A 23,396-nucleotide genomic window follows, 5' to 3' on the forward strand; every position below is an offset into this window, starting at 1 on the left:
TGTTTGCGTGTGTTTAGTTAATAAGCACATTTGTGATTTAATAAAAGTCATTCTAATCCTACGCCTGTTCTTATGACCTCACCAGACTTGGAAACGCACCACGCGACACACAGTCGCTAGCCACCCACAGATCTGGGTCATTCTGTCTCTTTAGTGGAAGAAGAGAGGAGAATGAAACTGAGGGAGGAAAGCCAGGGGGCTGTTGATATTTCAACAGGATTACAGAGTTCAAAATGTCAGTATGCTGTCATTGTATTATCTCCCTAGCTCACGCATAATGAATTAAACACACACACTAATCCCCCTAAAGGGAGTGTGACCTCATAGCAGAGCAGACTAACCCTCTCCATTTGGGCCGTGTGACCGAAACGAACAGGAGGTTCAGAGCGTAGGCAGCACACGCGTCACCACTAGGGCTGTGGCGGTCATGAAGTTTCATCAGCCGGTGATTGTCAAGCAAATAACTGTCGGTCTCAGGGTAATTGACCGTTAATTAACATAAACCCATTTAGCATCTCTTGGCATTTCCTGGCTTCCACACATAGCCTACTAGTTATTTGGCCACTTTGCTTGTGATACAAACCTTATCAAAACATATAGGCCTCTGTGCTAGGCTACATGAGGGGTGATACAAACCTTATTAAAACATATAGGCCTCTGTGCTAGGCTACATGAGGGGTGATACAGACCTTATTAAAACATATAGGCCTATGTGCTAGGCTACATGAGGGGTGATACAAACCTTATTAAAACATATAGGCCTATGTGCTAGGCTACATGAGGTGAGCGACTATTCGAAAAAAATGTAAAATACTTTGTTTCTTTTTTAGGTGTCACTTTTTTATTTACCTTTTTATTTAACTAGGCAAGTCAGTTAAGAACAAATTCTTATTTTCAATGGAATTCACAAGTGATAATATATATATGGAATTCATAAGTGATAATATATATATATATAAGTGATAGGCTAATATTGTCACCCATCAAACTATTCTTGATTTAATATTGTCTTTACATATACTAAATAATATATGTGTGAAATTTCTTAGGATTTAGAATGGACTATTATCATAAACCTGTCATCTATGCACTTAAATAGCAAATGGAGGACGCTTTTCCCATGATTCATGTTCATACCAGCCAGGTAGGCAATACTCCTGTTGTGAAGATAAGCAATGTGCTCAATATTTGCTTAAGTTGAGAAATAAATGTAGCGGGTCTATTATGTACCACAGGAGAACCAGGAAATGAAGAGCGACACCACGGCTGTCTTTTAGGCTTTTATGTAGATCTGCAATAGTATTGTGAAAAGACAGGACAGGAACACATCAGTCTCCAATGCACCATCTGACAAGCTGTTCTACACAGGAGCATGAAGAAAGGTAAAACACATATCCTGTCTCACATCCCCAATACATCGCTAGGTGCTTTCAGTGTTGACAGTACCAAAATACAACAACTCATGTACAAAAACACTGCAACACAAACAAGTTACAACGTGAAATCGCCTCTATCCCATTCAGACCTTAGAGGAGCAAACTACATCTCCCATAATGCAACGCCAGCACCAGTCGGCAGCTCAGCTAACCTTCTGCATCACAGAAAGGCATGCCAGCTAGCAACACTTTTAGCACTCTGTAAACTATATTAATAACAACAATAAAACTCTGAAAGTTACATGTTTTAATAGTCTCACACTCCCTTATAACAATATCTACAGCATTAACCTTGGGATGTTTTATTTATTTCACGTTATGGACTTCTACAAAGGAGTAATCTGCAACACATACCTTTCTCTCTCAGTGTTTTCTCGGACTGAGGAGAACGGGAGCTACGGGTAGTACCAGGGTGTTAGTAGGTGACACAAGCACCCAGATCAAATAAAATACATTTAATGAAACAAAACCCGAAGATGTTAACATCATTCAGCTACTATAGCTTCCTACCTAACATCACCAGGCAGCACCAGTAGCGCAACAATTCAAATTGACACCAAAAGTAAAGTTCCTGGCGATCATAGCGATCTGACTCCCCCCTTCTGTCTGAACTTGGAATGTTCCTGTTCGCGGACTTGGGCCACTGACCCTCAACCTGGTTGTTCTGTTCTGCGTTGTGTACTATTGTAATCATTTGAAGTTTGATGGAATAACCATTTTAACTCTACTACATAAATAGTAGGCCAGGCCTATAGAAAGCTGATGGGATCCTCCTCTTTCTAATAGAGGCCATCACTCTATTTTGTTGCACAAATGCATAGCCTATAGAAATGTTGTAGCAACATGAGCTCATGGACTCTCATGAAGTGATTGATTGGATCTTCGATTACATTTGCATTGATGTCAGAGAGATTAGAGGGTCAATAGAGTGCTGAGTACCAGGCAGTTAGCAAGTTTGGTAGGCTACTAATGACCATCAGTAACATCAGAGCTTGGAGAAGCCTAACTACTCCACGAGCAGCCTCACTCCTTACCATGCTCCCCAGACTGGATGACTGCCTGGCCCCATGTCCCCCACGCCGGGCCTCCCTCCCACACCCCACACACTGTCCAGGAACGGGCTGAGGGATTCCCATGAGCTGGTGAGGAAGGGAAGGTGGAAGCAAGGGAGGGAGGGAGAGAGGGAAGGTAGTGGTTCAGAGAACAGAGTAAAAAGCTCTGTGTGTGTGACCATCTCTCCGGTCACAATGCTTCACAATACCAGACACAGTTTTACTACACTGATGTGCTCAGGAGTCAACTCATGACTGGAGTTGTTTTATGGAAAATGCAGCGCTAGTTAGTGAGCCTGCTGAGAAGGTAGAACCTTATGTAAGTGGTGTCCTTTTCAGCACACTCAGGAGAGTGTTTACGACTTCAAAATAAATAAAAATCCCCGTCCTGTGTGTGTGTGTGTGTGTGTGTGTGTGTGTGTGTGTGTGTGTGTGTGTGTCGGCGTTGGAGGCGGCGGTAGCAGCGGCGGTCTGGACCGTCTTGTTGGCCATGACGCCCGTGGCGAACTCGGCCTGGGCCTTCTCAAAGCTGGCCCCTGTGGTGCGGTACATGCCATGGACCTGGAGGGATAAGAGGGAGAGGAGGGACAGAGGAGAGGAGAGGGAAAGAGGGAGAGCAACGAAGAGAGAGGAGGAGAGGCGATTATTGAAATGAGGTCTATGAATACCCCAAGTGTTCGTCATCTCAAAGATGATGCCTGATGTTCTGATGCCTTTGAGTCTAATCTTCACAAACCTGCTGAAAGGCAGAGTTGCATTCACACCTTTATGATTATGATGAGGGATTGTGTGTGTGTGTGCGTGTGTGTGTGCGTGTGCGTGTGTGTGCGCGCGTGTGTGTGTGCGCGCGTGTGTGTGTGTGCGTGCGTGCGTGCGTGTGCGTGTGCGTGTGTGTGTGTGTGTGTGTGTGTGATAAGGTGCGTTCTCCTCTGACCCTTTAAAAGTTCCACCCAGATAAAGTTATGAACTCAGCTCTTGCTCCAGATTCAACATTCCCATATTCACTCCTGTGAAAGGCCGAAATGTCACCTGGAAAGATCCACTCAGCTGTCAGATGAGTTATGAGAGAGTGAGAGATTCCCAGTAGACCCAGATACTTCATGGAGATCCAGAGGCCCAGTGAGAGACACAACCTCAGCCTGACCTGAGTAGGAGGCCATCAACACGTGATCTAGCCGTTGGTCTCATCAACTATACAACGTGTGGTTTCTAAGCCAGCAGCTTTTACATTCTAGTAATTTACTGCTGCATTGATGTTCTGTAGCATGATCTCCTTGCTGTGCTTTATTACATGAATATGGTGGTTCACATGAACTGCTAAGCTGCCTTATGTTAGTGTCTATGTGCCAAGTTGGACTGTAAATGAACATGTGTTTTTAGGTAAACTAACAGTTAGATAATAGAAGACAAATGTTTGTGAAAAGGCCTGGCTTTTGAAGTAATGCCAGTGGGATTGGGTATATCATTTCTCTGACTGATGTTGCTCTGGGTTATCTCTCCAAGGTCTGTTGTACTGCTGAGTGATTAACCGAAATGTTGGTTATTTGTCGTTTTTAAACAACTAATTGACCAACGTCGGTTTAGTCCATCCAGTTCGGGTTTTTTACTGTGCGCTTTTCTGTAGAGATAAATCACGTCAAGCCTGAACTGTATGATGTAATGGGAAGTTGTAGTTTCCAACAGGCCAATATTCTGCAGAAAGCGTGGTAATGAACTACAATGACCATAATCCATTGCGCACCCGCTTAAACTTGTCCGGTCTGTGAGGAGCAGACAAGGAGACTGAGGAGAGAATGATAGAAAGCAGTTGCTCCACGAGCCTGAAAATACATGAACTAAGTGATTGATAGTTGGTATTCAGCAGTCATAAAAGTATGCCTTATTTACTTTGAAGAACTACTAAAATAGTGATTTTTGGCAGACAGCATAGGCAGCAGCTCTTTAGGCATGAGATGATGACTTGGACTGAAATAATAAAGTCATCAAATAAAACATATTTTATTAAAGTAAAGTAATGTGAATACATTGTAGTTAATAAAAGATATACGCAGAAAGGGGCAGTCACTACCATCACAGGACTTGTTTTATTTGGTTATTGTTTTATTCAGTGTTGTTACAGCATTCAACCCACATAATGCTTTAAATAACCAAACCCGAAACAGAACCGACCTCAAAAAACACCAATCCCTCAGCTCTCGTCTGTTGGCACGCTTTATTTATTGTCTATTTGTTTTAAAGGCCATGCTGTGAAACCAAGCCGTGTGGGTCAGCTATCTAGTTCCTGTTTAGAGATGGTGTGTGGACTGGCCGAGTTGTGAAATGATGTCACGGCTTGTTATCCCACAGCCTTCTAGTGACGGTAGTGAATGGTGCGTTGTTAGATGGAGACAGTCAGAGTGTCACTAGGTTATCTATTCAACTCTCCAGCGAGCGACAGACTGTGTAAGATAGATAGGGTTACCCCCCCCCCGACATCGATAGAGCTTATGACATGTTCATGTAACTGGGATATATGCTGGTAGTGTTTTTGTAGCTTTTATGTGATGGTGACACTGGGGTTTTGTGAGTTCTGTAGTGCTGGTGTTTATACAATGGCTGTGTCAGCAGGGTTATCTCAAGCAGGCTGATTCTAGATCTGTTATGTGTTAGGTCCGCGGTGGTTGGAAAGCCAGGCTGCTATCAGCTGGTAACTGACCATAGGTCAGCGGCGCGGGCTGTTTCATCTGAGACTGCCGTTTGTTTTTTCCCCTCCGTCTGCATCCATTTGTCAAAGAATCCATCATCCCTTCTTTCCACATCTCTCCTTTCTGACCCCGTGAGTCACAGAGCTCCGCGGGGGGAAACCAAAACAGAGAGCAGAGCAGCCGGGTTCCTCCGGGCTCTCAGACATGAACACACTCAGAAAGGAGAGGAGGCCCCACTTCAAACGAACACTGACACACATCTAGACATCTGTGTGACCAGGCCTCCTCTCTCTCGACCTCTCTCTCGACCTCCTCGTCTCTTCCTCTCTTCCTCTCCAGGTCTGGCTTTGTTTAAGCCTGACAAGGACGTTGTTGACTCATTTAAAATCAAGCCCCCTGTCTGTGTATGTTTTATTCACCGTTGTTCCCGTTCACCATGCGCTACGCCACTAACTCTTAGAGCAGGGGTGTCGAACTCAATCAGCACCAGGGCCATATTGGAAGAAAAAAAAAAACACTACGAATTCTTGGGCCAGACATAACCGGGAAAAAAACGTGTCCACAAACTGCGACCCAAACTGGCCGTTGTTTTATTTGAAAAAAAAATATCCCTTTACAATAAGATTCTGTATGTAGCATTTTTTTTAATACATATTAAAACAAAAGAAGAGATCAATGCTATTTGTCCAGCCTTTGCTGCTATGCTTGCAGGTGTGCGTAATATGCTGCAGCCCGAATCAAAAGGTATTTAACTCCAAATAACAAAAACTTGGCTAGGTTGTTGTAACATTTAAACTTAAAACCTCTTTTTCATTTTTGTTTCGCACTGCACGCATCGCCAGTACGGTTGAATGCCGCGTTGCTGTGTGGTTCACTCTAAGGTCTTGTAGTGGAGTAGCCAGCCTAGGCTACTGCTCAAATGTTGCTGTACGAGACCTACATGCTTCTCCTTTAGCGTGGTGATTTGTCGCAACATTTTAGTGTCCTAGCTAGGACGGTGGCATGTGCCTGTGTTCACTTCTCCTCCGCTGCGCACGCTAAACCCGACACACGAAAGCTGCTCAATTGACATAGAGTTCACCCGTGCGGTCACGTCAGGCTGTCATTTCATAAAGTAGATGACTCAACTGTCGACTCTTTTTATACTCGCTTGTGTCTTATTGTCCTTTAGTAGTAATTTATACTGGCATGTGAATCCTTTATCTTATAACTTATTGACAATCAAGATGACGTGTACTGTAGAATACAGCAATGACCTGTTGGAACTGAAACGTGGCATGGCCATTTAGCCTGCAACACATTTAAACGTTCGGTCTGGTAGAAGATTCATTCAGTGCCATTAGTGATGATATTAATTATCCAGTGCACTGGCTGAGTTGTGTGTGTTTGTGTGTGTGTGTGGGGGGGGGTCTGGGAGGAGGGGTGGGTGTGTGGCAATACACTGCCGTTTGGCGTGCAGCACGTTGGCAGCGCTTGCTGTGACTTGTAGTGCAGCGCCTAAATGAATTGACAACCCAAATCGTTGCGCGGGCGGGATAGAAATGTGTCACAGGCCCGATGCGGCCCGCGGGCCTTGTGTTTGACACAACATGTCTTAAAGTATGGTTGGTTGTTTAAAACTGCTGTGTTGGCCCATGACCCAGTTTTGTGTTTGCTGATTAAAGTTACATTTTATGCGAGTTGGGAGGAGTTAAACACTACTTCTGAAACATTCGATGCCAACACTGTTAATACAGCTTGTCACAGCTATTAGTTTTACCATGGTCTGTCATAAATTATGATCACATCCTCACTTTCTTTTCCCTTCTCTCTCTCTCTCTCTCTCTCTCTCTCTCTCTCTCTCTCTCTCTCTCTCTCTCTCTAGGTGTGTAGTTGGTGAGAAGCCAGCTGGCTGGCCCTGGAGACACTCCTTCACTACGATGTAGAGTCCAGAAGAGAGAGAACGAGAGAGAGAAAGACGAAAGCGATACTGTTTACACGCTTACGCACAAGACGGGATAGAGAGAGCGCAAGTGAAAGCGGGTGAGTAAGACAGTGGGAAGGACGGAAAGAAAAGATTGAGTGACAGAGCAGAAAGAAGGAACAAGATCAACAGCAGTGCCAGAACGACACCAGGAGGAGATAAGAACAGAGAAGAGAGGGACACTGTGAATCATTGACCTCAGGCCCTGCCTCCAAACCAGCCTCTCCCACCCTCCTCCTCCTCCTTCCTCCTTTCCCTGCGCTGGAACTGTTCACTCTCTCCCACACCTCTGTCACAACAGGAACCCATTCTCTGCTCTCTCCCTCTACCCTTTTCCCTCTTCCTGAAGACCCCTGAGGACTTGAACCTTCACCTTTGACCCTACCTGTGTGACCCCTGGATGACAGTCCACCTCTCCCGGAATCAACCCCATCAAACTTAACTGAACAGACAACACCAGGAACACTTCAGAAGCACTGCAAACGTCACCACCACCATGTGTCACGTGATCGTGACCTGTCGCTCCATGCTGTGGACTCTACTCAGCATCGTGGTCGCCTTCGGCGAGCTCATCGCCTTCATGAGCACCGATTGGCTGGTGGGCTTCCCCCGGATACCGGACGCCGTCTTCGGCCCTCACGGCGCCACTGCAGCCGGCGAGGCCTACCGGCCCACCCTGGGCATCTACGGCCGCTGCATCAAGCTGCCCCACCTGCAGCGCGGCGTGCTGTGCGGGCCGTACGCCGTGCACTTTGGGGAGATCGCCAGCGGGTTCTGGCAGGCGGCGTCCATCTTCCTGGCGGCGGGGATCCTGCTGCTGTGTGCCGTGGCCTTCATCTCCGTCTTCACCATGTGCTTCCAGAGCATCATGAAGAAGAGCATCTTCAACGTGTGTGGACTGCTGCAGGCCATCGCAGGTGAGACAAATGCACAGGCCCTCTTGCTCCAGTGTTGCTGTGCGAAGTGTTGCGTTGCCAGTGGGTTGGTTGTAGTTTTCATTATGCAGTGTAGTAGTTAGACACAGCTGGCTGACTGTTGAACCCCTGGAATGTCGGGAGAGAGGGGCTTGTGAAGGGGTGGGTGCCTTTTGACCAGCCAACATTCAGCCCCATCTATCTAACCTTTAGTGCTGCTGTCCCATCTCTAACCTTCAGAGTTTAAACATTTACTAGAGCAATCAGACCCCGCTGACCACACACACACACACAGGCCCCCGAGAGTGTATTAACTATTACTCTCAGCTGGCTCTCTGTGTGCTCTAGGTGACCATTAACCCTATAGGTCGGGTATCCGGGAAGCACAGCAACCTTCACCTCCCTCTCGAGGTCGTTGCCATGAGTGACAAGGTACCAAATATTTGTCATCTTGAGTCAGCCTGGGGTGACGTCATGTGACCTGTGTGGCGTCTGTGTGTGTTTGTATCTGTATGAATCTTGGAGTCACTGTGACCTGCTGTGAATTATGGGAGGAAGTCATAGGAGAGGGTGAGGTCATTCCGACTGAATCTCCCTGAGCGTTCATCCCTCTCTCCTATCCTCCCCTGTACTCGTTCCTTAGACGGTCAGGGACGGTCAGGGTGAAGTCGCCCTACAGACACATATCTACTGTAAGATTAATCTGATGTCTTTTCCCCACTATTTGTTAAGGTTAGAATTTGGTCATGATGACAACTTTCTGGCACGAAATGAATTGAGTTGATTGCTACACCGGTGGACAGTTACCACCTCAGAATGTAACCCACATTCAGACCTAGTGGAAGTGTCAAACACAGTCCAGTGTTATTGTAGCTGTTATTGAGCCGTAGTCAGAGGACTTCCACAACTGGACTGATTAGAAAAGCAGAGCTGCTCGTTATGGGTCCGTGTGGGTCGCTGGGAGGAAGAGGATGAGGATGAGGAGAGGGGGCGAGGGGGAAACCAGAAATAGCAGGGAGACGTTTCCTTCATGCCCCCGGCCCTCAGCCCCGTCTGAGTTGACTATAGGTCATTAACCCAAAGGACAGATGAATCAACTTTGAACGTTATATTGCTTTTCTGCATCTCTGAGTGATGTTCTATCGATTCCCGGGGTCATTTCATGTTTTCATGTGTATCTGAGTTATTGCTGTTCAAGCAGGTAGAAATACAGCCGGTTTGAGCTAGAACTGCTGGCTACACTGGAAGTGAATAGGAACACAGCATTTAGTTTACGAAAACGTCCATCACACATGTCAGATTTCAATGTCATAACTCGGGAGGACGTCTTCTCTCGAATGAGCCATCGATCATATTTTTTGGCGATACTCCTACATTGAGAAACGTGTCATTTAGCAGAGGGTCCACTACATTTCTCCCATTTGTCTGCCTCGTCAGTCTACGGTGCATTACATAGTGCCATTGCCTGGTCGTTGTGAATGTTACACTCTACTCTGCGAGGCACATCGGTCTGCAGGTTGAACATGGTGAGATTGTAGACTGCTACATTGATAGTGCAGTTTGTTTAGGTGACTTTACAGCCAACGAGCTACTTCACATGCTGATGTCGTCTTTGGTATTATTGCGTGTAGCTAAGTGTTCTACCTAGATAGATAGCCCATAGAGAGAGCATTGCGTTGTGGGTTTTGAGCTGCAACAGAATTTCACAATGTTTTTTAACGTGTTGCTACAAACCTTATTATTAGAACGACAAAATGAAACATATATTCACCAAAAATATTGTTATCACATGCTAGTGTTATTTAACACTGTAAATTATAGGTGGTTTTGGGTGGATTTTTCCTTTAATGCCCTGGCTACAGGAAGAGATAAGGACCAAAACACACAGCAACACCATATCAAGCAGTCGGTCTGTGTTGCCGTTTTTCTGTTGGTGTTTTTCCTTCAGATTTCTTTCCTATTGACAGTGATACCTCCACGTGTATCCTAGACCAGAGGGATGGAAAACGCGGTCATTTCTCAGCCAGCATTCTGGGATATCATCTCTCTCTCTCTGTATCTCTCTCTCTCTGTATCTCTCTCTGTATATATCTCTCTCTCTCTCTGTATATCTCTCTCTCTCTGTATCTCTCTCTGTATCTCTCTCTGTATCTCTCTCTCTCTCTGTATATCTCTCTCTGTATATCTCTCTCTCTGTATATCTCTCTCTCTCTGTATATCTCTCTCTCTGTATATCTCTCTCTCTCTGTATATCTCTCTCTCTGTATATATCTCCCTCTCTGCATCTCTCTCTCTCTCTCTCTCTCTCTGTATATCTCTCTCTGTATATCTCTCTCTCTGTGTATCTCTCTGTATCTCTCTCTCTCTGTATCTCTCTCTCATTATATTTCTCTCTCTGTATCTCTCTCTCTTTTTGTCTCTCTCTCTCTCTGTATCTCTCTCTCTCTGTATCTCTCTCTCAGTATCTCTGTATCTCTCTCTGTATCTCTATCTCTGTATCTCTCTCTTTCTCTCTCTGTATCTCTTTCTCTGTATCCCTCTCTGTATCTCTCTCACTCTCTCTATATGTGTCTCTCTCTCTCTCTCTCTCTCTGTATCTCTCTCTCTCTCTCTGTATCTCTCTCTCTCTGTATCTCTCTCTCTCTCTCTGTATCTCTCTCTTTGTCTCTCTGTATATCTCTCTCTATATCTCTATCTCTGTATCTCTCTGTGTGTCTCTCTCTCTCAGTATCTCTGTCTCTCTCTGTATCTCTCTCTCAGTATCTCTGTATCGCTCTGTATCTCTCTCTCTCACTCTCTCTGTATATCTCACTCTCTCTGTATCTCTCTCTCTCTCTCTGTATCTCTCTTTGTCTCTCTGTATATCTCTCTGTATATCTCTCTCTCAGTATCTCTGTATCTCTCTCTGTATCTCTCTCTCTCAGTATCTCTGTATCTCTCTCTGTATCTCTATCTCTGTATCTCTCTCTTTCTCTCTCTGTCTCTCTCTGTATATCTCTGTATCTCTCTCTCTGTATCCCTCTCTCTGTATCTCTCTCTCTCTCTCTCTCTCTCTCTCTCTCTCTCTCTCTCTCTCTCTCTATATATATATATATATATATATATATATATATATATATATATATATATCTGTCTCTCCTTTCCACCAGTTTGACTTTCCTCCAATCATTATTTCCACTAAGTGTGCAGACCGACTGTACCGTAATGTGACCAAGACTGGGATCAGGTGGCAGATGTTTTTTGGTGAAAGGCTTGACCTCAGAGGGAGAGATTGTGGTTGTGTAGCCAGCGGTGGTCACGTCATCCCACCTGGATTCATGAGACTGGTCCTGACTCTATTCAGCTAATTTTCACACACACTGATGTCATACTGGGAAGGTTGTGTGTCTCTGATCGAAATCTATTGGAGATGTAACATAACTAGAAAGGCTTGGGCGAGATCCAGATTGTCAGACCATAATACGGACCTTGTGCCATAACGGGATGTTCAGTAATACTGGCACTGAACACAAGGGGCGCTATTTTCAAACCCCACTGATTTTCTGTATTTCGAAGGTTAGCAATGCTAGCAAAAATGAAAGTATTTGCAGGACCAACATCCCAGCTCATAAAGTTATCTTCTTAGTGATCCGTTAACGGGATTGATTTGACAACACCCAGTGAAATAGCAGCTCGCCAAATTCAAAAACAGAAATACTCATAATAATAATTCATAAATCATACAAGTGTTATACACCGGTTTAAAGATGAACTTCTTGTTAATCCAGCCACAGTGTCAGATTTCAAAAAGGCTTTACGGCGAAAGCAAACCATGCTATTATCTGAGGACAGCACCCCATCAAACATACACATGAATATCATAATTCAACCTGCCAGGCACAACACAAAAATCAGAAATAACATATAATAACATATAATAGCCTTCCCTGTAGCTCAGTTGGTAGAGCATGGTGTTTGCAACGCCAGGGTTGTGGGTTCGATTCCCACGGGGGGCCAGCACAGAAAAAAAAAAAAAAAATGTATGAAATGTATGCATTCACTACTGTAAGTCGCTTTGGATAAGAGCGTCTGCTAAATGACTAAAATGTAAATGTAATTCATGCCTTACCTTTGAAGATCTTCTTCTGTTGGCACTCCAATATGTCCATTAAACATCACAAATGGTCCTTTTGTTCGATTAATTCTGTTGTTATATCCCCAAAATGTCCATTTATTTGGCGCGTTTGATTCAGAAAATACACCGGTTCCAACTTGCGCAACATGACTACAAAGTATCTAATAAGTTACCTGTAAACTTGATCCAGACATTTCAAACAACTTTCCTAATACAACTTTAGGTATTTTTAACGTAAATAGTCGATAGAATTTAAGACGGGATAAACTGTGTTCAATACAGGACGAAAACAAAGTGGAGCGTGCTTTCAGGTCACGTGCCTCTTTCAAACAGTACACTTCACTCGTCCCTCGTTCTGGACAGCCTTGCTTCTTCATTTCTCAAAGGAAAAACATCAACCAATTTCTAAAGACTGTTGACATCCAGTGGAAGCGATAGGAACTGCAAGCAAGTGCCTTGGAAATCTAGATTCCCATTGAAAACACATTGAAAAGAGAGTGACCTCAAAAAAAAATCCTGGATTGTTTGTCCTCGGGGTTTCGCCTGCCAAATAAGTTCTGTTATACTCACAGACATCATTCAAACAGTTTTAGAAACTTCAGAGTGGTTTCTATCCAAATCTACTAATCATTTGCATATCCTAGCTTCTGGGCCTGAGTAGCAGGCAGTTTACTTTGGGCACACTTTTCATCCGGACGTGAAAATACCGCCCCCTAGTCCAAAGAAGTTATACAATTAACAAAAAAATGCTACTCGCAGTTTGCTGCATGCAGAAAACAAATATTAGAAAGCAAAGCTCTTGATCCAGGAGGGGATTTTCTGCCGTTACCTAGCGAAGCTTGATTTTGGAAGAAGCTAACCATTTAGCTAGATAGCTAACTAACTTGCTACTAAATTAGAAAACCAAATGCACAAATGTAGAGCATTTAGCACATTTTAGACAGTCAACTTAATAGTTATAAGATATCTAGCTGGTAAACATTTAGTTGTGAATTCCATACTGTAACTAGATCACCTGGCGTGTGCTGCACAACAGTGAGTGACTCACAAGGCTCCTGTCTCTCCTCGTTGTGTGCTTGTAAACAAACACCATGTGACTTGGGGAAATCCGGTGAAATGAAGAACGTGGTCTTCTTTATCGCCTAACGTATTGCGCAAGTGGACTGCGGGTATTTGCTTAAAAAGTAGCTACAAATATTACTTATTTTAATTACTTATAACTTATTTTTGTATTTTTTATTCTAAGAAATAGTTTCAACTGTATAGTACTGTCACACTGGTGACCTTTGACCTGGGTGCTAGGGTTGGGCTGAGTGATGGCTGACGAGGAAATACAATATGATAAAGTGTGACTGACTGTTACAGGCCAGATGATAATGACTGTATTGGAACAGGCTGATCGTGACGACTAGTCTAGATGTTTCTACTGTTGAGCAAACAGAGAAAGCCAAAGTACAATACTGGCCCGGACTGACTGGAACTCACATCTCATTACCCAATCAAATGTCTGAGATGTTGACCGATCACGAGCAGTGTTTACAAAAGAGCTGTGTGGGTGCGAGGAAGAGAAGGGGAGGGGTGAAAGAGATAGAGAGCGAGAGCGGGTTTACAACAGAGGTGTGGGCGAGAGGAAGCGAGAGGGAGGGGGAAAGAGATAGAGAGAAAGAGGGGGAGAGTCAGGTGAAAGACAGTGTATTGTAGATAAAGGCTGATAGACATGAATGGAAGGTCCGGTCTACGGTCACGGTGCATATTACTGTAATCCTGAATCAGGCCTTCCTACCAACGGAACAGCAACAGCTCCAGTATGACTGTGTGGAAAGAATCAGGATATCATATCTGTCCCTATTATTGCCTGTTCTCCTATTACACTACAGTCCCCAGTGGAGCAGTGGAGCAAAAACACAGAGAAACACAAAACTCCCCCAGGTTTCCCACAGAAAAAAAAACATGTCTAACTGCTGAAACCATTTTCTTAACTCTAGCAGGCAACGGTGGCCAACCGTCCTCCTGCAGGGGATACTAGGTATGCAGGATTTTGATCCAGCACTGCTCTAAGACACCTGATTCAGCTGATGAAGGTTCCCGAGGAGCAGCGGATGAGTAGAGTCAGTGTAGTTATTGAAGAGAGTGTCTTTAGGAGAGTGAGGAGACCCAGTTCTTCACACTCTTGGCTCACAGTTCTACCTGGCAATCACAGCAGCCTGGAAGTTTCCAGTAAGAGTCCCAACCTCCTCCTTCCCTCTCTCCCTTTTCTTCCCTTTTTCCTGGAAAGCTACACTCTAATATTTGTGGAGAGTTAAATGTGTGGAGAGGCAAGAAATATGAGAAAGACTACACAAACTCTTGCATCTCTCTCTCTCTCTCCCACCCTCTGTCCCACTCTCACTGCCTCTCTACCTCAGGCTCTGTCCCACTCTCACTGCCTCTCTACCTCAGGCTCTGTCCCACTCTCACTGCCTCTCTACCTCAGGCTCTGTCCCACTCTCACTGCCTCTCTACCTCAGGCTCAGTCCCACTCTCACTGCCTCTCTACCTCAGGCTCAGTCCCACTCTCACTGCCTCAGGCTCTGTCCCACTCTCACTGCCTCTCTACCTAAGGCTCTGTCCCACTTTCACTGCCTCTCTACCTCAGGCTCAGTCCCACTCTCACTGCCTCTCTACCTCAGGCTCTGTCCCACTCTCACTGCCTCTCTACCTCAGGCTCAGTCCCACTCTCACTACCTCAGGCTCAGTCCCACTCTCACTGCCTCTCTACCTAAGGCTCTGTCCCACTTTCACTGCCTCTCTACCTCAGGCTCTGTCCCACTCTCACTGCCTCTCTACCTCAGGCTCTGTCCCACTCTCACTGCCTCTCTACCTCAGGCTCAGTCCCACTCTCACTACCTCAGGCTCAGTCCCACTCTCACTGCCTCTCTACCTCAGGCTCTGTCCCACTCTCACTACCTCAGGCTCTGTCCCACTCTCACTGCCTCTCTACCTCAGGCTCTGTCCCACTCTCACTACCTCAGGCTCTGTCCCACTCTCACTGCCTCTCTACCTCAGGCTCTGTCCCACTCTCACTACCTCAGGCTCTGTCCCACTCTCACTGCCTCTCTACCTAAGGCTCTGTCCCACTTTCACTCAGTTTTACATTTGACATTTTAGTCATTTAGCAGACGCTCTTATCCAGAGCGACTTACATAGTGTGAATACATAGTGAATACATACATTTCATGCATTTAAAAAAAAAAAAAAAAAAATTGTACTAGCCCCCCGTGGGAATCGAACCCACAACCCTGGCGTTGCACACACCATGCTGGCGTTGCAAACACCATGCTCTACCAACTAAGCCACAGGGAAGACCACTCCCTCTCTACCTCAGGCTCTGTCGCGGTACGTTCACACCATTTCCTGGAGTTGAGAGGAGGTGAACGCCCCGGTTTTCTGGGAACCAGGAGTAGAACGGCCGGGTGGAAGAGAGGAGGGGTGGAGGAGTGTAGAGAAGGGGGTTGAGGAGTGTAGGTCAGTTGAGGAGTACCCCCAGCAGCACACGTTGTTGTTGCCCCGGATAGACTCACCTGATTCAACACATTGAGGCCTTGATGATTAGTTGACAAGTTGAGTCCGGTGTGCTTGTCCAGGTCTACAACAACAACAAAATGTGCTGTTGGGGGTATTCAAGGACTGGAGTTAGGAAACACTGGTTCGACACAGAGAGGGGTGAAAAAGAGGGGTGAAAAAGGATGCAGGGGTGTGGGGGTAGGGGGGTAGTGTGGGGGTAGAGGGGTAGTAGAATTGAAACCATACCTCCAGTCCGTCACCAGAGCTGCTCTGGCTGTCAAGGCAACGCAGCAACATGTGGAAGCAATTTATGACCTACTTTTCATTTCCGCATTTAATACGATTTTGGTCTGCTCTGAGGGAGATGGAGAAAGAGAGAGAGAGGAAAGCTGGTGTCGGCATTGCACTTTTTTTTCATCTCCTGGCGAAGCGAGTGACTGGGGCAGACAGAGGCAGGGAGGGAGGCAGGGAGGGAGGCAGGGAGTGAGGCAGGGAGGGAGGCAGGGAGTGAGGCAGGGAGGGAGGCTTAGAGTGCTGGTCTGATATAGAGGTGCAGGAGACCTAAGAGGCCATTTATGGCCCCTCTCTCTTTCTATCTCTCTCCATACCCCCTCTCTCCATCTCTCTCTCTCTCCCTCCCTCCCTACCCTAACCTACCCTACCCTTCCCTCCCTCCCTCCCTCCCTCCCTCCCTCCCTCCCTCCCTCCATCGCTCTCTCTCTGGCCTTTCATTTTAATCGTATTATTCTAACTGTTTCCTACTGAGATGCAGACGGCTGCAGACCCTCAGGCTGCCTGAGTGATCCGCTCCCACGGTAGGGAGGGGAGAGGAGCAGGAGAGGCATGCAAGACAAGTCTTGAAATCTCTGCACTAGTGGCCTTACGGTAGTGATATGTGCCTGTAGACATATCGTAGTTACACTGTTCCCAATCTAGACTCGAGTGGACATCCAGTATTACTGTAGTTCCATTTAACAGAGCTCCCAGTAGTAGACTTCTAGTAGTAGACTTCTGATATTGTAGTTCCAGTCCCAGCTGCCAACTGCGTGACGGAACGTCTCCTGGTGTGTGTCAAAGCCGGGGGAACCAGTAACAGGATCACTGCCTTTTCCTACAACGTCATTCTGGATGGAGATGGTCTGCGCAAGGATACAGAGATATTGAACACAAGACACTACAGGGACCTGCACCATCGAAACTTCACTGGTCAAGTGTGGGATTCGGGCAAACGTTTCAACTGCTACTTCAGTCCAGGCTTCGATTAGGCTCTCCTCTAGGTTCTGGTGTTGTACAGGGGGGTTGTGACAGAATCCGTGTTCTGTTAAAAGTGGAATGTTGTACAGTGCAGGGGTGTTGTAACAGAATCCGTGTTCTGTTAAAACTGGAATATTGTACAGTGCATGGGGTGTTGTAACTAGAGGTCGACCGATTATGATTTTTCAACGCCGATACCGATTATTGGAGGACCGGGAAAAAAGCCAATACCGATTAATCAGCCAATTTTTTTATTTTTTATTTGTAATAATGACAATTACAACAATACTGAATGAACACTTATTTTAACTTAATATAATACATCAATAAAATCAATTTAGCCTCAAATAAATAATGAAACATGTTCAATTTGGTTTAAATAATGCAAAAACAAAGTGTTGGAGAAGAAAGTAAAAGTGCAATATGTGCCATGTAAAAAAGCTAACGTTTAATTTCCTTGCTCAGAACATGAGAACATATGAAAGCTGGTGGTTCCTTTTAACATGAGTCTTCAATATTCCCAGGTAAGAAGTTTTAGGTTGTAGTTATTATAGGAATTATAGGACTATTTCTCTCTATACGATTTGTATTTCATATACCTTTGACTATTGGATGTTCTTATAGGCACTTTAGTATTGCCAGTGTAACAGTATAGCTTCCGTCCCTCTCCTCGCTCCTACCTGGGCTCAAACCAGGAACACATCGACAACAGCCACCCTCGAAGCAGCGTTACCCATGCAGAGCAAGGGAACAACTACTCCAAGTCTCAGAGTGAGTGACGTTTGAAACGCTATTAGCGCACACCCGCTAACTAGCTAGCCATTTCACATCGGTTACACCAGCCTAATCTTGGGAGTTGATAGGCTTGAAGTCATAAACAGCGCAATGCTTGAAGCATTGCGAAGAGCTGCTGGCAAAACGCACGAAAGTGCTGTTTGAATGAATGCTTACGAGCCTGCTGGTGCCTACCACCGCTTAGTCAGACTGCTCTATCAAATCATAGACTTAATTATAATATAATAAACACACAGAAATACGAGCCTTAGGTCATTAATATGGTCGAATCCGGAAACTATCATCTCGAAAACAAAATGCTTTTTCTTTCAGTGAAATATGGAACCGTTCCATATTTTATCTAACGGATGGCATCCCTAAGTCTAAATATTCCTGTTACATTGCACAACCTTCAATGTTATGTCATAATTACATAAAATTCTGGCAAATTAGTTCGCAACGAGCCAGGCGGCCCAAACTGTTGTATATACCCTGACTCTGCGTGCAATGAACGCAAGAGAAGTGACACAATTTCACCTGGTTAATATTGCCTGCTAACCTGGATTTCTTTTAGCTAAATATGCAGGTTTAAAAATATATACTTGTGTATTGATTTTAAGAAAGACATTGATGTTTATGGTTAGGTACACGATGGAGCAACGCCAGTCCTTTTTCGCAAATGCGCACCGCATCGATTATATGCAACGCAGGACAGGCTAGATAAACTAGTAATATCATCAACCATGTGTAGTTAACTAGTGATTATGATTGATTGTTTTTTATAAGATAAGTTTAATGCTAGCAATAACTTACCTTGGCTTCTTACTGCATTCGCGTAACAGGCAGGCTCCTCGTGGAGTGCAATGTAAAGCAGGTGGTTAGAGCGTTGGACTAGTTAACCGTAAGGTTGCAAGATTGAATCCCCAAGCTGACAAGGTAAAAATTTACATTTACATTACATTTAAGTCATTTAGCAGACGCTAAATGACTTAAATGCGACTTACAAATTGGTGCATTCACCTTATGATATCCAGTGGAACAACCACTTTACAATAGTGCATCTAAATCTTTTAAGGGGGGGGGGTTAGAAGGATTACTTTATCCTATCCTAGGTATTCCTTAAAGAGGTGGGGTTTCAGGTGTCTCCGGAAGGTGGTGATTGACTCCGCTGTCCTGGCGTCGTGAGGGAGCTTATTCCACCATTGGGGTGCCAAAAATCTGTCGTTCTGCCCCTGAACAAGGCAGTTAACCCACCGTACCTAGGCTGTCATTGAAAATAAGAATGTGTTCTTAACTGACTTGCCTAGTTAAATAAAGGTATAAAAAAAATAATTTTAAAAAGGCAAATCGGTCGACTGTGTTCTGTTAAAAGTGGAATATTGTACAGTGCAGGGGTGTTGTAACAGAATCTGTGTTCTGTTAAATGTGGAATATTGTACAGTGCAGGGGTGTTGTAACAGAATCTGTGTTCTGTTAAAAGTGGAATATTGTACAGTGCAGGGGTGTTGTAACAGAATCTGTGTTCTGTTAAAAGTGGAATATTGTACAGTGCAGGGGTGTTGTAACAGAATCTGTGTTCTGTTAAAAGTGGAATATTGTACAGTGCAGGGGTGTTGTAACAGAATCTGTGTTCTGTTAAAAGTGGAATATTGTACAGTGCAGGGGTGTTGTAACAGAATCTGTGTTCTGTTAAAAGTGGAATATTGTACAGTGCAGGGGTGTTGTAACAGAATCTGTGTTCTGTTAAATGTGGAATATTGTACAGTGCAGGGGTGTTGTAACAGAATCTGTGTTCTGTTAAAGTGGAATATTGTACAGTGCAGGGGTGTTGTAACAGAATCTGTGTTCTGTTAAATGTGGAATATTGTACAGTGCAGGGGTGTTGTAACAGAATCTGTGTTCTGTTAAAAGTGGAGTATTGTACAGTGCAGGGGTGTTGTAACAGAATCTGTGTTCTGTTAAATGTGGAATATTGTACAGTGCAGGGGTGTTGTAACAGAATCTGTGTTCTGTTAAAAGTGGAATATTGTACAGTGCAGGGGTGTTGTAACAGAATCTGTGTTCTGTTAAAAGTGGAATATTGTACAGTGCAGGGGTGTTGTAACAGAATCTGTGTTCTGTTAAAAGTGGAATATTGTACAGTGCAGGGGTGTTGTAACAGAATCTGTGTTCTGTTAAATGTGGAATATTGTACAGTGCAGGGGTGTTGTAACAGAATCTGTGTTCTGTTAAAAGTGGAATATTGTACAGTGCAGGGGTGTTGTAACAGAATCTGTGTTCTGTTAAATGTGGAATATTGTACAGTGCAGGGGTGTTGTAACAGAATCTGTGTTCTGTTAAAAGTGGAATATTGTACAGTGCAGGGGTGTTGTAACAGAATCTGTGTTCTGTTAAATGTGGAATATTGTACAGTGCAGGGGTGTTGTAACAGAATCTGTGTTCTGTTAAAAGTGGAATATTGTACAGTGCAGGGGTGTTGTAACAGACTCTGTGTTCTGTTAAAAGTGGAATATTGTACAGTGCAGGGGTGTTGTAACAGAATCGGTGTGGTGTTAGAAGTCGGTCCCGCCCCCACAGGAAGTGGCTCCATCCTCCAACAGCGGGAGATACAGGAATCTGAGACAGGGTTAGTCGGTCGGTCACTTCAGTGACTTGGCGGGAGGAAACCCCTCTGGCTACCTTTTCCTGTTGTTCCTGCTGTAAACCCCTACTACCCCCCACCCGGGGATCCAGAGCTGACAGCAGGGTCATATTGTGCCATAACCCCAGGGTTACATTGTGCTGTAACCTCAGGGTCGCGATGCGGGGGCATGTTTGAGGAAAGATGGGCATCAGGCCTTTTTGTTGCAATGAGAGTTGACACTGGCCAGGTGTACTGTTAGAATGGAATGGAGTAGGAGTCCCATCTGAAAGGGATGGTGAAGGAAATCATTTTAGCCCAGTATAATATTTTTGACCAACGGGAAATCAGAATGCTAACGTGTTATTGAAACAGGAAGTGTTTTGATACCAGAGAATGTAGCTGTTAGCTGTTCTGTGGATGGACTTTGGAGAATGTGCTGTTGTCATTCCACGCTTCTCGGCAGCTAAATTTAAAACACACATTCAATCAGTCACACACATATGTTTGCTGTTTCTAGGTCTATTTAATGCTTTATATTGTTACTGATGAACTAATGCTGCCTCTCTCTCTCTCCCCCCTCTGTGGTCCAGGTCTGTTTCTGATCCTGGGTCTGATGCTATACCCTGCAGGCTGGGGTTCAGACAAGGTGCAGCTGTACTGTGGTCAGGACGCGGCTCCCTACCGGTCGGGGCTGTGCACCATGGGCTGGGCCTTCTACACAGCCATGGGGGGCACCGTGCTCACCTTCGTCTGTGCTGTGTTCTCCGCCCAGGCCGAGATCGCCACGTCCTCAGACAAGGTGCAGGAGGAGATTGAGGAGGGCAAGAGCCTTATCTGCCTGCTCTGAGGCTGACGAGGAGGAATGTCATGTCCTTCCCCCCTCGTCTCCACTCTGGGGCCCAGCTGTCAATCAAACGGAGCCCCCCCCCCCCCTATTGTTTACCACTAAGACTGACTCTCTGACCTTTGACCCTGTATTGTTGTTATTGTTGATGTGGGAGAAATCTACAGTGCCAAGCTTTTCACAAACGTGTGTTTCAGTGTATTTCCACTCTTCGCCACCAGAGGTGCTGTCTGTGTTCTGTGTGTTATTATTTGTAATGTGTGCCAGTACCAGCTACCCTGACACCAGTAAGTTTGTATTGTAAATAAGTGTGCATATACTGTACATAGTGATGATGATGATGATGATGATGATGATGATGATCTGAGAATGGTGGTCCTCTCAGCTCTGTTCAGGCTGTGTTTTAAATGATGTCACTCTCGCCTTGGATCCTGGTGTGATGATGTCACTACCTGAAGATCCGCCTACCTGGTGCTAGTCTTCTGTTATAACTTAAAATTCCAGATCGAAGTTGCCCCTAGCTACAGATCTAGGATCAGATTTCCCAACCCCAAATCATAACCTGAACCTATTGGGGAGGATCAAATAATATCTGACCCTGGACCAGCGGTTAGAGGGAACTTCTACAAGCGCCAACTTAAGCCAGGTGTGAGTAACTCTACAAGGGAACCACTACTCAGTCAAGTAAACTACTCTCAGACATGGCCTTAGTTTAGCATGGAATCATGATGTCCTTAAAGCTTACAGAATGTACTGTCAATTGAAATGACCAATGTATGTCTTCTTGGACCCTTGAAATGTATTGATGGGACACCTACACCAGCCATGGTTCACACGGACTGCATGAGCTTGCTAAGAGAGAGCTGTGGTGTGTTTGTGTGTGTGTTTGTTATTGTGTGAGAGACCGTGCTTGGTTCCTTTTTCGAATATTGAGATGATTTTGCCTGGACCCCCCCCCCATCTCTAATGACCCTAGCCTGGCCTCGTTGAGGTCCTCCTCAGCCGACTCCCTATAATCTATGGACAAAGACTTGGACAACAACACACTAGTATTCAGATGAGTGTCTTGTTTCAGGGAGGACTCTTATTCCTGCGACACCAAGGGAGGACTGTTATTCCGGCAACACCAGGGGAGGACTGTTATTCCTGCGACACCAGCCACAGCGCTGGAGAGAAACTGTTGAAACGTGCGTTGTTGTATGCTCATCCCACTTTCCCAGCTCCTCAGTCTGTCTTTCTGCCAAACCAATAAAAACAGAAAGAAAAAGACAAGGTGTTCTGGGTTTTTCTCCAGCGAAGTTCCTATCTGTGGGGCTCTATGTAATGAATTGTCTGGAAGGATGGGTGAGGGAGGGAAAGAAGTGGTGAGAGTCTTCGCTCACTATCGCCAGCTCCAACCTACCCCCTCACCACACTCCAGACCGCCAGTGTGTATGTGCATGAGTCACTCTCACCCCCCCCCCCAGTTGATGACTTCCAGATTGGACAGCGTTTCCATGTCACTTGACAAATCTCCCTGTTTCTCCAGAGGGCTGCAGTATGAGACTCCAAGCCCCTCGTCTACTGTCAGCAAGTCAGCTTAGCCTGGTTTTACCCCTCTATTGACTGAGACATAGAGAAAGCGAGAGTCGATGCTTATTTCATTTTGTGTGGGGGAGGTAACCTGATAACAGAGTTGTGAAGGCAGCTCCGCTTCCTTATTAAGCCATGATGAGTGTAACACTAGGTGACCCCTGACCCCAGAGTGTTGCTGACGCAGTACTGTAGGTCAGTAGTTGGGGTTTAGAATAGGAGCTTTAGAAACGGCCTTCTAAGACCTGGAGAATCGCAGACTGATAAGAATAACAAAATGACACACACACAGACCAACAACACACAAACAAACTCTCTTCCCGAACTATCTTCCCACACATCATGTGTTTGCCCTACTGGTCTTGATAGGAGAACAGTGAAAGAGGAGATGTTTTTTGTGTGTGTGTGTGTGTGTGTGTGTGTGTGTGTGTGTGTGTGTGTGTGTGTGTGTGTGTGTGTGTGTGTGTGTGTGTGTGTGTGTGTGTGTGTGTGTGTGTGTGTGTGTGTGTGTGTGTGTGTGTGTGTGTGTGTGTGAGAGAATAAGAGCATCCCTGTTGGCTGCCATGTCGCTCATCATGTTCACAAACAGAGCGAGAGAGCAGTTGATGACTTCCAGATTGGAC

The 23,396-nt window shown here is 45.2% G+C and overlaps 1 protein-coding gene across 7 annotated transcripts in view; it reads left to right on the top strand.

Moving 5' to 3' along the window:
- LOC106563044 (LHFPL tetraspan subfamily member 2a protein) overlaps positions 1-22,470 on the top strand; it is a 68,019-nt gene extending 45,549 nt beyond the window's left edge. For all 7 annotated transcript variants that reach the window (XM_045689908.1, XM_045689907.1, XM_014128257.2 and 4 more), the window contains 2 exons: positions 7,037-8,052; positions 20,948-22,470. In XM_045689908.1, coding sequence (XP_045545864.1) covers positions 7,632-8,052; positions 20,948-21,204 — 678 coding nt within the window. In that variant the 5' untranslated portion in view covers positions 7,037-7,631 and the 3' untranslated portion in view covers positions 21,205-22,470. The remainder of the gene's footprint in view (positions 1-7,036; positions 8,053-20,947) is intronic.
- Positions 22,471-23,396: the final 926 nt, after the last annotated feature.

This window comes from Salmo salar, chromosome ssa11, assembly GCF_905237065.1.
Source record: "Salmo salar chromosome ssa11, Ssal_v3.1, whole genome shotgun sequence".
Taxonomy (NCBI): Eukaryota; Metazoa; Chordata; class Actinopteri; order Salmoniformes; family Salmonidae; genus Salmo; species Salmo salar.